The 16015-nt window shown below is 38.8% G+C and overlaps 1 protein-coding gene across 1 annotated transcript in view; it reads left to right on the top strand.

Annotated features, from left to right (window-relative positions):
- Positions 1-16015, top strand: part of EPM2A (EPM2A glucan phosphatase, laforin) — a 45572-nt gene that overhangs the window by 14468 nt on the left and 15089 nt on the right. The window contains exon 2 of the mRNA XM_015822367.1: positions 8213-8387. Coding sequence (XP_015677853.1) covers positions 8213-8387 — 175 coding nt within the window. The remainder of the gene's footprint in view (positions 1-8212; positions 8388-16015) is intronic.

A 16015-nucleotide genomic window follows, 5' to 3' on the forward strand; every position in this document is an offset into this window, starting at 1 on the left:
AGATTTTAGTTTGTAGATTAATTTAATAGAAAGTCAGTTCAATAGCTGCAATAGCTGAAACTAAAAATATTTATTTTTACCATAAATATTTACAGAAAGTAGGATTCTTGACTAACATATTCAATCCTGACAGTTACATTGATAAACTACAATATTCTTATAAACATAAACCTGATGGATAGGGACCCTGATGCTGTTAGTGCAACCACCTTCAATTAGATCCTTGTCCCATCTGGCTGGTGAAAATCACCAAGATGGTGACTAGCAGGTGGGTTCGAGCAGTGATAAATTCCTCACTGCAGGAGGGACATTCCCAGGGCCTTTTAAGGAGGTCCTGGTTCACCACCTCCTTAAAAAAAATCACTTGATCCCACGTGTGGTCCTCAGTGGAACTGCATTTACATGGAGGGAAGTGTGTAGTGGGGTACCCCAGGGCTCTGTTCTAGGCCCAGTGCTCTTCAACATCTTCATCAACTATTTGGACGAGGGAATAGATGGGGAACTCATCAAATTTGCGGATGACACCAAGCTGGCAGGAATAGCCAACGCTCCAGAAGACAGGCTTAAGATACAGGAGGACCTGGACAGACTTGAACACTGGGCGCTATCTAACAAAATGAAATTCAATGGTGAAAAAAGTAAGGTTCTACATTTAGGCAAGAAAAACCAAATGTACAGGTATAGTATAGGGGATACCTTGCTCAATAGTAGTAACTGTAAGAGGGATCTCGGAGTCCTAGTGGACAATCACTTAAATATGAGCCAGCAGTGTGCTGCAGCTGCCCAAAAAGCTAACACAGTGCTGGGCTGCATTAACAGGGATAGAATCAAGATCATGTGAAGTATTAATATCACTTTACAATGCCTTGGTAAGGCCACACTTGAAATATTACATCCAGTTTTGGTCACCACGATGTAAAAAAGATGCTGAGACTCTAGAAAGAGTGCAGAGAAGAGCAACAAAGATGATTAGGGGACTGGAGGCTAAAACATATAAGGAACGGTTGCTGGAATTGGATATGTCTAGTTTAACGAAGAGAAGGATGAGGGGGGACATGATAGCAGTGTTCCAATATCTTAGGGGCTGCCACAAAGAAGAGGGAGTCAGGCTATTCTCCAAAGCGCCTGAAGGCAGGACAAGAAGCAACGGGTGGAAAGTAACCAAAGAGAGAAGCAACCTAGAACTAAGGAGAAACTTCCTGACAGTTAGAACAATTAACCAGTGGAACAACCTGCCTCCAGAAGTGGTGAATGCTCCAACACTGGAAGTTTTTAAGAAGAGACTGGACAGCCATTTGTCCAAAATGGTATAGGGTTTCCTGCCTGAGCAGGGGATTGGACTCGATGACCTCCAAGGTCCCTTCCAACTTTATTGTTGTTGTTGTTGTTGTTGTTGTTGTTGTTGTTATTATTATTATTATTATTATTATTATTATTATTATTATTATTATTTGTCTGGACACCTGTCATCCGGTGTCCCATCTACCCTTCTTAAGGAAGATGGTACAAAAGGTGGTTGCTTCAAAGGATCCTGGATGAAACAGATTAGCTGGACCCCTTCCAATCAGGATTCACGCTTGATTATGGGACAGAAATGACATTGGTTTCACTAGTCCATGATCAGTGGTGAGAGCAGGATGGGGGTACTGCAACTATCCTTGCTCTCCTTGATCTCTCAGCAGCCTTTGATATCATCAACCATGGTATCCCTTTGGGCCGGCTGCAGAGTTTCGGACTATTTGATGGAATTTTGCACTGGGTTTGGCTTCTTTCTCCAAGGCTAATCCTATCAGTGGTGATGGGCAGTGAGAGGTGCAGCCCAGAGCTGCTTTTTTTGTGGCATGCTGCAGAGCTCAATAGTCTCTCCACTCCTTCTTAACATCTACATGAAGCCACTGGGTGAGATCATTCACAACCAGGGGTTGAGATATCATCAGTATGCTGATGATACTCAACTTTATATCTCCACCCCTAGTGATCCAAGGCAGGGGTCCCCAAGCTGTGGGCCGTGGCCCGGTAACTGGTCAGTGCGCACACACACACCCCACTCGCACTAGCATTGCAGCTGTGGGGTGTGAAAATAGGATACTGCGTGGTGCAAAAATGGGCTGCTGCCACGCCTCAGGGCATGAAAACAGGCCGATGCTGTGCTGCGGGGCATGAATAATTTTAATTATTAAATTATTTAAGAATAATTTTAAACAGCACAACTTTAAAATATTTGGTTTTAATTGGTTTTATTTGGTGGGGATTGTAAATACGTTTCTGTTTTTAAATATGTTGTGAGCCGCCCTGAGTCCCGTTGGGAGAAGGGCGGGATATAAATCAAATAAATGAATGAATGAAATGAATGAAAACGGGACTGTGGCGTGTGAAAACAGCGCTGCGCTGTGCAAGAATGGAGCAAGGCTAGTGAGTATCACGCGGGCACTAGCCCCGCCCTGCTTGCAGCTGCACGTACATGCACATGCGTATGTGTGAAATCTTCCCCTCCCTTTCCCTCTGGTCCGTCAACCGAGAAAGGTTGGTGACCTCTGATCCAAGGGATGCTGTTGCTGTCCTCTCACAGTGCCTGGAGGCTCTGGGACCTGGTTGAGGGATAACAGGTTTCAGCTGAACTCTGGCAAGACCAAATGGTTTTGGGTACATGGAGCTTCAAGATCCAGGATTTAAACTAACTTAGTTCTTGAATGGGGTGGCACTACCCCAAACAGACCTGGTCTGCAACTTGGGGGTTGTCCTAGACCTGTGATTCCTGCTCAAAGAACAGGTGAGAGTTGCAACTAGGAGATCCTTTGTACAGCTATGTGTTGTGTGCCAGTTGCGGCCTTTCCTGGATCGAGAGTCTTTGTACTCAGTCGTTTAGTCCATAAAAATCTTCCTGACCTTACAGTGCTTGTTTCAAGTACCCCATTGTTTATCTGTGATCTACAAAAGGGTTTCCATCTAGACCTAAGAGCATAGGCTACTCAGATACTTACGCTGAGACTCAGAAGAAAACCCTAATGCCCACCCTATTTTGGATGTGTTGCAGATGTGGCAAGCTACTTGTAAAAGAATTGTGTGACATAGGCTGGATATGCATCTACACAATGGACAAGAGGGATAAAAACCAATGTGGAGGGTTTATAGTTTGTTGAGGGATGGGCATACAGTGGCAAGAAAGGAGAACAAATTTATTCAAATTATATTCATTTGATAAACATTTCAGAAAGATGCAACAATACTGTTTAAGCTTGAACTTTGAACTATTTGCCCACTACTGTTGTATGCTATCTGGACTTGCATTTTTTCCAAGTTGGCCAGCTTAATTAATTAATTAATTAATTAATTTTAGAGTGTAGCATAGACAGTGATGTCAAAATTGCCATCAGATCATTGGACCAATGGAACAATTCCAGGTTTTTAATATTGGAACTTTCATCTTTCCCTGCTTTTCTCTGTGTTCATGTACAGCTTGCTACTAAACAGAATACCCCAATTACAAGAAGATGTTCAAAATCACTCTGCTTATATTTTTCCAAGTTGCAGTAAGGGGATCATACATTTTAAATCAAGGAAGCTTTGGTCAAAATAGTTTCATAAATCTCTAGGAAACTTAAAGGCTTTAATGGCTTCAGCAATGGAATTTAGAGGTAAGTTTCTTCTAAACAGTGAACTTAAAGCAAAATCTCTATTGGAGCAGAGGGAAATTAGAAAACTTTTTCTGATCTCAGTATAAGCTTTCACAGCCAAGCCTTGAAAAGGAGGAGAGCTTTGTGACTACCTGGTTACAAGAGTCTGTAGAAAACAGAGCAGTCAGCAAATTCAGCTGCATAATTATTGATCTTTTGAGGTTGCTTGAAGATCTTAACAGTGGACATGGGAATGGCTTACTGCTCAGGATACCCCATATCATTCCCTCTTTAAAAAATCCCCTAACAGCAAAAATGAATAAAAAAGTATCCATCACTACATCATTGGAAGGCCTCTTGTGTTCCTCCAGCTGGCAGGAGAATAAATTGTTGGCCTAATCCAGGGGAAATTGCTCATCTCTGAGGTGGAACAAAGGGGTCAGTCACTGAATTTTGCAGTTTGAAAGGGAACCTCAAGGTAGCTCTGCTGATTTAAAGTCAGTGACCTAAGCATTCTAATACAGGCAGTCTTTGTTTAAAGACCACTCCTTTAGCGACCATTTAAAGTTATGATGGTACTGAATGAGTGGTGCTTATGACCAGTCCTTAAAGTTCCTGCCATCCCAGTGTCCTCACAGTTATGTGGTTGCAGCCTAGGCACTTGGCAATCAAGCTTGCAGTGTCCCATAGTCACATGATTGCCATTTGCCAGCTTCCTACAAGCAAAGTCAATTTGAAATCTGACAATGGAAGGTTGCAAATTGTTCCTGTCACTCGCACCCTTCCCTACCTGCCAACAGCCACCCCTGGCCCCTCCATGCTCAGGCCACACCTCACATTCTACCTTAGCTGCCTGCTGGCCTGCTTGCAAGCATCTGGGGTTTGTTTAACAACCACGATTTTCACTTATTGATGGCAACAAGGATTTTCAGGATTGCCATTAGTAAGCAATGTAGACACATGTTGTTGTACTTTACTATCACATTGCACAGTGATAGAAATTCCAGCCTCAATTACCACTGATAACCAAGGATCAGCTATAAATGTGATTCCAAAGTCGAGTAAATGGAGGTTCTTAGAATGGGGGAACACACGTCTCTCTCTTGACTGGAAAGTCTTTTTATGCCAGTGAAAACATAATCGGTTGGGATGGAGTTTCAAAGGCTAGGAACAGCCAGGAGGAGATCGTCAGTTTCTCCTTCCCCTCTTTTGCTCCATCTAGTTGGAGACTATAAGAACTGAATCTCGAATTTCTCCTCCCTGAAAAACCTCTCAGCAGGGTTGAAGATTTCTCTTGAAATGTGGAATGTGGCACAAGGCGCTATTGGGGACTAGGAAGACTTTCTTACATTTACCCAAATCCATAATTGTGAGTGAAGTTAGATTAAATGTTACCTTGATGGTTTATTTTAATAAATAAAATCCCATTTATGCTCGCCTTTGTGGAAACTGAAAATCTAAAGCTTTTAATAGAAATGTGTTTGTCAACTGCTTTGAGCTTGCTTTGCTTAACTATTGCTTTATTTACAGTTTACAATTTCATTTATTATTTAGCTGTGGGAGAAGGTCTGGCAGAACCTGGGGGAGGATTTAAAAGAGGAATCAGCCTAAAATCCCTACGTAGCCACAAGTGAACTAAGTGCAACCACTCTGGAATTCCGTTGACTCTTATCTAACTCCAAGCAGGTGCTAACCATTAGTTGAGAATATTCCTGTGCATAGGCATGAGTAGCAATACATTGGATCTTCACACGTGGACCTGATCCTTTGCGTCTGACACATTTAAGAGAAAGTAGATGGAAACTTTGATTGATTTTTGTGGTTCTTTTTTTAAAAAAACCCACAGAAATCAATCAAAGTTTCTAACTACTTTCTCTTAAACATGTCAGACGACAAAAAAAAAATCCTTGTCAATGGAAGTAGAGAAAAATGTGGAAATTAAAGAAACATCTATTATGTACATTTTTAAGAGTGCATGTTCAATATGTTTAAAGGGACAGAATACATATTCATTTATCATTGAACTTTATTTTCATGTCTTCTGAAACAAGATATAGGAATGGGTTGGATCCATGAATAATTGGATCCATAGCTTGTGTCTAACAACAGCAGGTTTAGTATTTATTTACAATAATCAAGGTGTACATTTTTGTCATTTAGAATTGTTATGGAGTTGGTAAATGAATTAATAATTAAATCAGAGAAGCAACTCTAACTGACTTTAATTTGGGTAGCAATTGCTATTCTCTTGTTTGAGAATAGCTAACTTTTCCTTCATTAATTGTTAGATTTTACATTTATCATTCCCTTAGTTATAATTCCTCTTATTACAGTGTACTCTAATTAAAGCTATTCCCTATAAAAAGCCAGATGCTTCAATTTGTGCAAAATGTAGGACTAGGTATTCAGATCACATAATGGTAATACTGAAAGATCTGTACAGGTCATCAGTGGCTTAACGGGTGCAATTCTAGATGTTGGCATTAACCTTTAAAAACTTAAAATAGCTTAAGGCCTCACAGTCTGAGGGACTGCATCTGATAATCCTGATAACCTGTCTGACAATTGTGATCTGCAAAACAAACTCTTCTGAAGATGCTCTCAATATCAAAAACTTAAGCTATAGACTGAACACCCTAGGGATTTATACTTGGCCCCATTGCTCACTATTAATAGTAAATATGTATCTTTTTGTCCAACTTTTTATTATTAATTAAGTTTAATGATATTTTAGCTAATGTTTTTTAGAAATTTTGTTAGCAACCCTGTCATTACTTAAGTAGAAAGGCAAGGTACATATTGAATAAATATTTTTAATATTGGAATGTATGTATTTATATTTATTTAGTTATTTTTTATTTGGTTTATATCTCATCTTTTCTCCAAGAACTCAAGGCAAGGTACATATTACCTTCTCTTCAATTTTTTCCCCACAACAAGCCAGCATTCAGTATTATATGAATAACAGATTAACCCTACATCACCTAATCAGGTTCCATGATGGAGACAGGACTTGAGCCTATGTCCAGTATCCACCTATATACAATTCAATATATAAAGCATTATATCTGGGAAAGGAAAAATGGAAATCTGTGTAGGATTGGTAGCCTGTCCACCAGCCTCTGAAGAGCTCTAGAATAACAGATCAATCACAGTGTTTAGTACTATGATGGCGCCTGAAGGCAGGACAAGAAGCAGCGGATGGAAACTAATCAAGAAGAGAAGCAACCTAGAACTAAGGAGAAACTTCCTGACAGAACAATTAACCAGTGGAACAACCTACCTCCAGAAGCGGTGAATGCTCCAACGCTGGAAGTTTTTAAGAAGAGACTGGACAGCCATTTGTCTGAAATGGTGTAGGGTTTCCTGCCTGAGCAGGGGGTTGGACTAGATGACCTCCAAGGTCGCTTCCAACTTTATTATTATTATTATTATTAATAATAATAATCTCTAAACTATAAATTAGATTACAATTCCAAAAGATTTATGGGAAAGCATATTGAAATGTTTCTTAAAAGGAGAGCCTAATGAGCTCAGGCTTAATTCCTAAGTGAACATTGGGTGAGAGATGTATTCTGCAGCAAAAGACATTATTACTACATCATAAATGTTTCATCTGAATTTATATTCTGTTAATGGTCCCAGATATCCTTTGGGAATCATAAAAAATGTGAAGGTTATATTGGATCTCAATATGATTCCACTCTCTTTAATCTTTATGTGTCTTTGGGTTTGTAGGACTGACTTTTTTGTACAGAATTGTGGCACAGCCTATTTTAATTGACTTTGATATTAAATCTATCTTTCTGGTATAATTAGTCATTTTTGCTACATTGCAAAAACGCAATCTATATTTTTATTGAATCTCAGCTAGTCTGCTTGGAAATTATACAATATGATTTGTTAGACTTCTGAATTTAAAAACAATAACTTCAAAAGTAAACTGTTCCAAATCATAGCATGCACCATTTTTCATACAGCAGATGGCACTGTGAATGCTCATAAGAAAAAAAATCAAGGAAAAAATTATGCCTGTTTACTGTGTTAAAAATTCTGGGACTGAGTTAGTGTTAGTTGCCAAAATTCAAGTTACTTTAATTCAGAGCATAATTTACCAGTTATCTGCTCTAACTATATCTATTTCTTCTGGCAATGGATTTAGAATAAGAAAAATAACAATATTAAAATGTGATGAAACATTTTAAGATATAATAGTATTGTTTTTTAAAAGGTGTATAGTGAATAAGTTATTCAGAATGCAATTTTTAGCTTATAAACAAAAAAATATAGTTAAAAGAGATTTTGTTTTGTATCTTCTAAAAAATGTTAAATATTTATGTACAAAAACTGGCCCCAGTAAAGCACTAATTCTGAAATGCTATTTTTATTATTCAGTTAAACAATCTTAATCTGGTCTGTTGTATGCAAACCTGGGAAAAAATGACCTGCGATATACTTTAAAAAACCCCACACATGATGCAGGTATGTGTGTGTGTGTGTGCGCTCATGCACGCAAGGAGTGGGAAAATTCTGTTTTCTAAATATAATTTATTTAATGATTTCTGCTGAATTGTGTATGTGTTTTCTTCTTGTTTTAGGTAATGGGCCCCACCATGATCGAACCAGCATTTATAACCCATGCAATTTAGTTGATGGAGTTTACTGCCTCCCAATAGGACACTGGATTGAGGTTTCTGGGCATACAGATGAAATGAAACATACAACTGATTTCTATTTTAATATTGCTGGACATCAAGCTATTCATTGCTCCAGGTAATAAACAAAAATGTGCTGCAGAGTGAATTAGATTTTAACAGAGATGAGATGTGCCTTAGGTGGGGACTTACATAAAAAGATGCTAAGCAAGTAGAGTCTCCAGCATTTCCTGCCAGAGAGCTGTTCATACTATCAGTATAAATCTTTCTGCAGTTTATATTCCAACTTTTCCTCCATATTGGAGGAAAGAAAAAAGAAAACTTCAGATCTCTTTTTGATTGTTGTTTGGTTTACTGGTGTCAACCCTCTCTGGAGGGATATAGGACCCCTTGGTGATCCACAGAACTAAAGAGTTTCCAGAGAGAGCTTGAGATTGAGCTTGATGAGTTTTAGGAGCTAGAGTGCCAGAAGAAATGCTTGAAGTATTTTGGTTGAAGATTCAGAGTGAGTTGACTGAGCGTAGGTAATTTGAACTCTGATTAGACAAGTCCAGTTGAGATGCCTGGGATCAGATCTTATGGTGCAATCTGGGGTGAGATTGAACCAGTGACTCCTGAGGAAGTGGACAGGGTTATCAGTTTGGCCATCTGTTTATTGGATCAACCACCATTCTGGATTGTGAAAGTGGCCAGGGCAGTAACCTGAGTTTGAGTTTATGCTATGGTGTCAATCTTTTGGGTGGTACTGCTGCCTTAAAGGAGGTTATGGTGTGCCCCCTCCTCAAAAAATCATCCCTGGATGCAACACTGTTAAGTACCTGTAGTCCTTCTCCAACCTTTTCCTTTTAGAGAAAGTTGTTCAGAAGATGGTTGTCTGCAGTTGATGGTATTCTGGGATAGGGGTTGGGGATAGGGGGCACCTTTGGGGATAGCATGCATTTGTTAGTTCTGTTCCTTCCTCTGGGACTGGTTTCAGTCGGTATTTATTTGGGAGGAAGAGATTTGTACTCTAGGCCCTTCCATTTTTGGAGTGCTGCAGGGCTCAACTATGTCCCTCCTTTATTCAATATCTGCATGAAACTGTATGTGAGGGCATCTGCAGGTTTGGCATTTGGTATCCATAGTATGTTGATGATACCCAATTATATTTTTCAACTCGAGGCCAGCCAGGGCCTATACATGGAGGTTTGGATGGGGAGGATCTGTCTCTGACTTATCCTACCAAGACTGAGTAGCTGTGGTGATTGGGGCATCTAGATATGGAAATATTCTATCTTTGGCCTGGATTGGGATTGCACTTCCTCATTTAAGGGATGGTACACAATCTGGAGTACTCCTAAACTCACAGCTCCTTCTTGATGAGCAGGTGGCAGCTATGGTTAGGAGGGCCTTTGCATAGCTTCATCTTCCACAGTTGCATTCTTTCCTAGATTAGTAGGCTCTTCATACAGTCAGTTATTCCCTAATAATTTCATGACCTGACTGTTGCAATGCATTACATGGGCCCTTGAAGACCACTTGGAAATTTCAACTGATCCAGAATGTAATGACATAGGTAGTGATGGGCATGCTTTAGCGTGCCCATGTGACTGTAACCCAAGCTGTACTGGTTATTAGTAACTTCCAAGGTGCAATTCAAAGTATTGGTTATGACTTATTAAGCCTACAAGTATAGGGTCTGATTAAGTGAAGGATCGTGTATCTCCTGTGACATCAGCTGGACAATTTTATCTAACAAAGTTGGCTCTAAGTTTACTCAAATATTTCCTGTGTGTGTTTTTCAGATCTCATAGATAAATATTCTGGTTTATCAATACTAAAAACAATTCCCTTAGGTTGAAATATTGATGACAAGATAGTTCTGGGCAACAAAATGAATGTTGTCATAATTGCTTTATTCAAAAGTGTGTTTTTTCAGCTTCCCACCCTTATAGCTCCTGGTGGTCTCCTAGGTGCTACCATCTGCTTTGATTCTCAGTGCCTTTGGAAAGATTAATAATTGGAAAAAGTCAGCCTGAAAAACTGCCAGTAATTGACATACTTTTAACAGTACCTGACATTGTGTTGAATGATCATCTGATTAAAAACCTCAACAATTACCTTTAATATTGAGCAAAGTCTTCTTTATTAGCACTATCAAGCAATCCTCCTTTCCGTATTTCAAAATTAAAATATTTATTGCCTTAGTGAACAAAGTCCTTAGCAGCTTTCTACACATATCTACACAAGTAGATGTTGATCTTCACATTCAGCTTCTTGACTAACAGCAGCAATAGCAGTTGCCAAGCATTGAATTCTAAAGTGAATTAAGAGAGAGGCAATGATACGAGATAAGAAATTCACTGTCAAGCAGAAAGAACCAAAACAAAAAGTAGCCACAGGAATAAGGGGTCAGAAAGCCAGGCAGTAATAGATACCAGATTAAAAGAAGCTACAGCAACCCTTGAAAATAACAAAGTTTTGTTCTCATAAAGTGATCTGTCACACAGCAGAGGTAGCTTGCTGCCTTGCAACCTTGATGTGACCAAAGCTGGCTAACATGGAACAAATTAGATGGAGTTATGAGAAACGTTTACTCTTTTGTCTATTGTGAAATGTAAGTTGTCTGTCTTCTGTCTATCTATCTAGTAAAGCAGTGGGAAAATTTACGTGCAAGTAGTCCTCACTTAGTGACTGCCTTGTATAGCAATTATTCTCACTTAAGACAGTAAGGAAAAAGTGACTTTGCAACTAATCGTCATATTTATGACATTTGCAAGTCTGTACAGCAAAAGAAAGCTGAAGTAATACCATAATAAATACAGTCGCAGTTTCACTTAGCACCTGCTTTGTTTAATGACCAAGCTGTGGTCCCAATTGCAGTTGCTAAACAAGGACTACTTGGGAAAGTTATTTTAATTTAGAATACCTTAATGTAAGTGTAGATGGCGGCATATGAATGAAATTCAGTCAGTTTTACTAGAAAATTGTCACCCAACCAGTGGTGGGATTCAGCCAGTTCGCACCAGTTCGGTAGAACTGGTAGCTAATTTTTTGTTGCCCAGGCCCAGAATGGACTTCTGGAAGCGGCATCCACACAGAGAACCGGTTGTTCACATGTTTGAATCCCACTACTGCACCCAGCCCAACATAGTCAGGCATCTGGAACTGATGGCTGTAGCAATCAAAAATGTATCTTGTTTTATCCAACATGCAGTACACATGCAGAACTAAATAACAGCTTTTTGGAAGTAAATCCGGGCAGCCTAGGACTACAAGTAGTCTTAGTGACTGTTTGAAGTTACACTGAAAAAGGGACTTACGACCTGGATTCAAAGTTGCAACATATGGCCCCCTGCACAAACAGGTAACTGCATTTTGGGTCCTTGGCAATTGGCCTGCATTTACAGCCATTTGTAGCATCCTGTGGTTTAATTTACTGATTTACAACATTTTGTCAGTTTCTGGCAAAAATTGCCCCATAGTGAACAATGGGTTCACCTAACAATCCCCATGTTCACTTAAGGATCGCTGCAAAAAAATGATAGTAAAATCAGGTCCCATCTCATGGTGACCCACTTTATAACTGTCACAAGTTATAACCAAAGTTGCAGGCTCAATTACAGTCATAAATGCAGGATTACCTACATAAGTACCTCAAATGCAGTTCTGAAAATAAACACCAAACTTAATTGGAAATGCCAATGGTGTTCAAGTGGTGCTCCAGTTGTTTTGGGATTGCACCCAAGGTGCCTATTACTATTGGTACTATAGTAATAGCAACTGCAATTGGTACCTTGCTTGTCTTTGCTACAGTCGTTTTAGTTCTATTTGTAGGTCTTTGTATTTTGCTAACTTCTTCAGTTCATCATCATCATCATCATCACCACCACCACCACCAGCACCACCACCACCATCACCACCACCACCAACACCACCACCACCACCATCATCATCATCATCATCATTCAATCCCCTACTACAAGGTGAAAATCTCTTCATTGAAAGTTATGGACTGTAACCTACAGGACTAGAACCTGGTTTTCTTCACTCTTGTTTTGAAACTTGTTGTTTTATGTATTCTCAGAAGACTGGTGTTTCACTTTCCAACTGCTTAGGAGCTGTCATTTGCTCCTTCAACATAAGTTAAGGAATAAGAAGTAATTCCAATTAGAGAGCTGTAACAGCCTGCTCAGGATATATCTTCCCTCTGTGTCTTTATGGGATTAACAATATGCTACCGAGTACTTTGCTTCAAACTTTTTTTCAACACTTGACAACAAACTGAGAAATTATGAACTCATTCTGAGTGTTATTAAAACTTCCATTACCTTGTGATATGCAAGTAAATAAAAGCAGGAAATAACATACAAATTAATGGAAGAGCCACGTATAAAACAGGATTCATATCAGTAAAAATGCTGCCTGTGCACAATGAGCAATTTATTTTTGTATGTGACTTTTGAGAAGGTGCAGACATTTGCCTCAAGGTTGAACCATTTATTAATTCAGGATGAATGTCAGGATGAAGAAGGCAAACCAAATGCATTATGACAACCCAAGATCTACCTTGTCCAAATAAATTTTAGCAACCCAAAACCTGGCTTAACAGATATAATGCTCAAAGACATATACTGTTCATTTGAAAGTATCAAAGAAAGAGAGGAAAGTATTTTGGATAGCCCATTAAGGTTAAAAAAATATATCCTCCAAAGATACATGCTTTATTTAATATCTAAGTCCTAACCAGAAGCTTCAGCGGGCACATATTCATCGATATTCTATGAGAGTCATTAAAATTTCTGGTTGCCATTAATATATACAGTACATTGAATTATTCATTCAAAAGATAGAGGAGGGGACTAACATGCTTTGTTATTGTTGCTTTTTGTTCAATTTGAATTAAGTTCAAACGTAGCATCTAGGTAAATGTTTAAAGAAAAATGTGAATGCTATGTGTCTGGAGTGTATTTTTTTATTTCAAAATTATAACATGGCTCTATGTAAGGGGGAAAAGAACAACTTTTAACTGGAATTTAGTGAACCGTGATATGAGCAGAAAACAGAAAGTATGATGCTCTATAGTTAAAAGAATTGCACAGTTGTTACACTTGTTGCAGGTCCTACATTGGGAACAAAGCTTTGAGATCTAATTCTTAATCTTATACAATAGAAATTTATTACCATCTAAAATAACCATTGGGATAAAATGTGATGAGTTAGGTTAGAGAACAAAAATAATTGTGATCTAACTCGGCACTTTGTGTAAATATATATATATATAAAAGAGTCTGACTACTGTCCCTAATTAAAATAGGTTCAATAACTTTCTAATAATCTATTATTGCTTCTAACATGGGCAAGCGGGATGTCCCTTTTGAAGATGGTTGAAAATTAGCAACTGATTTCATTCATTGAAAACTCAAATGGTTTATAAATATTAGGTCTGAAGACTAAAAGGCATTTGTGTGAGTGTGTGTGCGCGCATGCACGCTTCACTTCGATAAAGGTTTTGATGCTGATCAAGGCAGCCAGCCTGCACACTTTTGAGAAGTGGAGTACCTTACCTTTTCCATGCTGAGGCACTATTTCCCTCCAACAATTAGTGTCAAAAGTCACTTCACAAAGCAAAGCAGTGGCATTTCATCCTGATATATCATATAATTAAACACCACATGCAAATAGATGAGCTGAAATATGCAGCTGTCTTAAGATGCTTATAGATAATTTGCAAATTGATCCAGAAAAATACAAATTTCTGCAGCTTCAATATTTATGTATGTATATACATGTGCCTATAAACATACATAAACAGAGTCTAAACATATTTGATTCCCAAAGAGATTGGAAATTCTTAAATAATTGTCTTTGGTGTTTTAATTTTCAGAGATATAAGTTATATAAGATGCTCAAAGGAGGAGTTCTTTTGCCTCACTTTAGTGAGAACCTGGATGGCACCAACTAAAATCATTGATGGCAAAAGTAATGGTAGCAGTTTCTCTCTTGCATCAGTGTAGACATTCACTCTCTACTCATGGAACAAAGCCAGTCTAACATTGCTTAGAAATTGTAACAAGGGTTCGTATTAATCATGCAAGCAAGACGGAGGGGCTTCACCCTTCCCAAATTGTGCTGATAAACATTTTCAGAGGACTCCAGGCTTCCTCAATTCCTTCCCTTCTGTCATTTTTATTTGGTTTGTTTCTCTCTTTGTTTTGGTTTTTCCCTTCCAAATTCAGATATCCTTTCTTCAGATGGAGTTCCCATTCAAGGAAATTCATCATTGAGGAAAGTCAAAGGGAGCATTAGTCCCATATCAGTATGATCCAGAGTTGTGGTGGCACAGTGGTCAGAATGCAGCACTGCAGGCCAACTCATTGCTCACTCCAGGAGTTCGATCCTGAGCAGTGCAAGGATGACTCAGCCTTACATCCTTCTGAGGTTGGTAAAATGAGGACCCAGTTGGGGGGAGGCAATATGCTGACTCTGTAAACCACTTAGAGAGGGCTGTAAAGCACTATGAAGTGGTATATAAGTCAAACAGTAATTGCCAGTAATGAACTGCCTGCCCTATGAAACAGCCTCTTTCTTGAGATACAGTTGGCCCTGAGGAGAGAATAGTGACCATAGAAAGCAATGAGGACACAACGTATGGTTATGGAGACATGAGAAAGATGACTGAAAAGAAGGGGGAGAAAACAGCAAGCCCAAGACTCAATAGGGTGGAGGCAAACAACTGGACACATACGAAGGAAGCGAATGGCCCAAAAAAAGGGGGAAAGAAAACGGTAGTTTTGGGAGCCAGTGGTGGGATAATAGACAACGGTATATGCATAAAGGGGGAGATTGGAGGAAGGGAAGTGAACAACGGAGTAGCAACCTTGAAAAACACCCAAAAAACAGCCAATGCGCGTTTCCCAGAAATTAAACAATTAGGATCACTGGATGGACCGATGACTAGGTCCAGGAGCCGTGCGCAAAAACCGGCCAGTGGTATATAAAGAGACTCCCATCGACCTATTTTTAAGCTCTGATGATGTCGGTAGTGCTGACCGACGAAAGCTCAGCATTTTATTAAATGTTTTTAGTTTAATTTTATCCTGGTGTTCGCGTTTATTTAGTTTTTTTTTTGTTTTTTTTTTGTATTTAAATTTTTTATTATTTTTCATTTAAAAAAAACATAAACATAAATCTTTTATCACAATATCAACCAAAAAAAGAATAAAACTTAACAAAACATTCACAGACGTGTCCGGTGTACCCCTCCCGCACCACCCTCTTCCACTTACCACTCCTTCCTCCTCTCATTCTACCACCACTCCTCCTTCCTCCCTCTTTCCTACTTCCCTTCTACTCTCAACCATCCCGTCCTGTGCAGTTGGGGTATCACCGGACACCTCCTTAAAAAAAAAATCATACATATAAATCTATAATACAAACCTACCCTTTTCCCCCCTCCCCCCCCAGGACTTCCCAAAGCTAATCTAGGAAATAAACACAGAATAATCCAAATCTATTCACAATTACTCCATATTACTACACACTAGTATAAAATTGCTATGACTCTGAAATAACATTAAAATACATACAAAATTTTTAATAAATATCTTTTGTTAATCAAAAGCTACATAATAATTTTTCAGTTCATACTTTCTCTGAATATAATCTATCCATCTTCTCCACATTGAGATAAATTTTTCCTGAGAATGATCCTTCAGGTACGCGGATATTTTTGCCATCTCTGCAAAATGTGAAACCTTCTGTCTC

Source organism: Protobothrops mucrosquamatus, unplaced genomic scaffold, assembly GCF_001527695.2.
Source record: "Protobothrops mucrosquamatus isolate PMUCROS unplaced genomic scaffold, P.Mucros_1.0 scaffold1535, whole genome shotgun sequence".
Classification (NCBI taxonomy): domain Eukaryota; kingdom Metazoa; phylum Chordata; class Lepidosauria; order Squamata; family Viperidae; genus Protobothrops; species Protobothrops mucrosquamatus.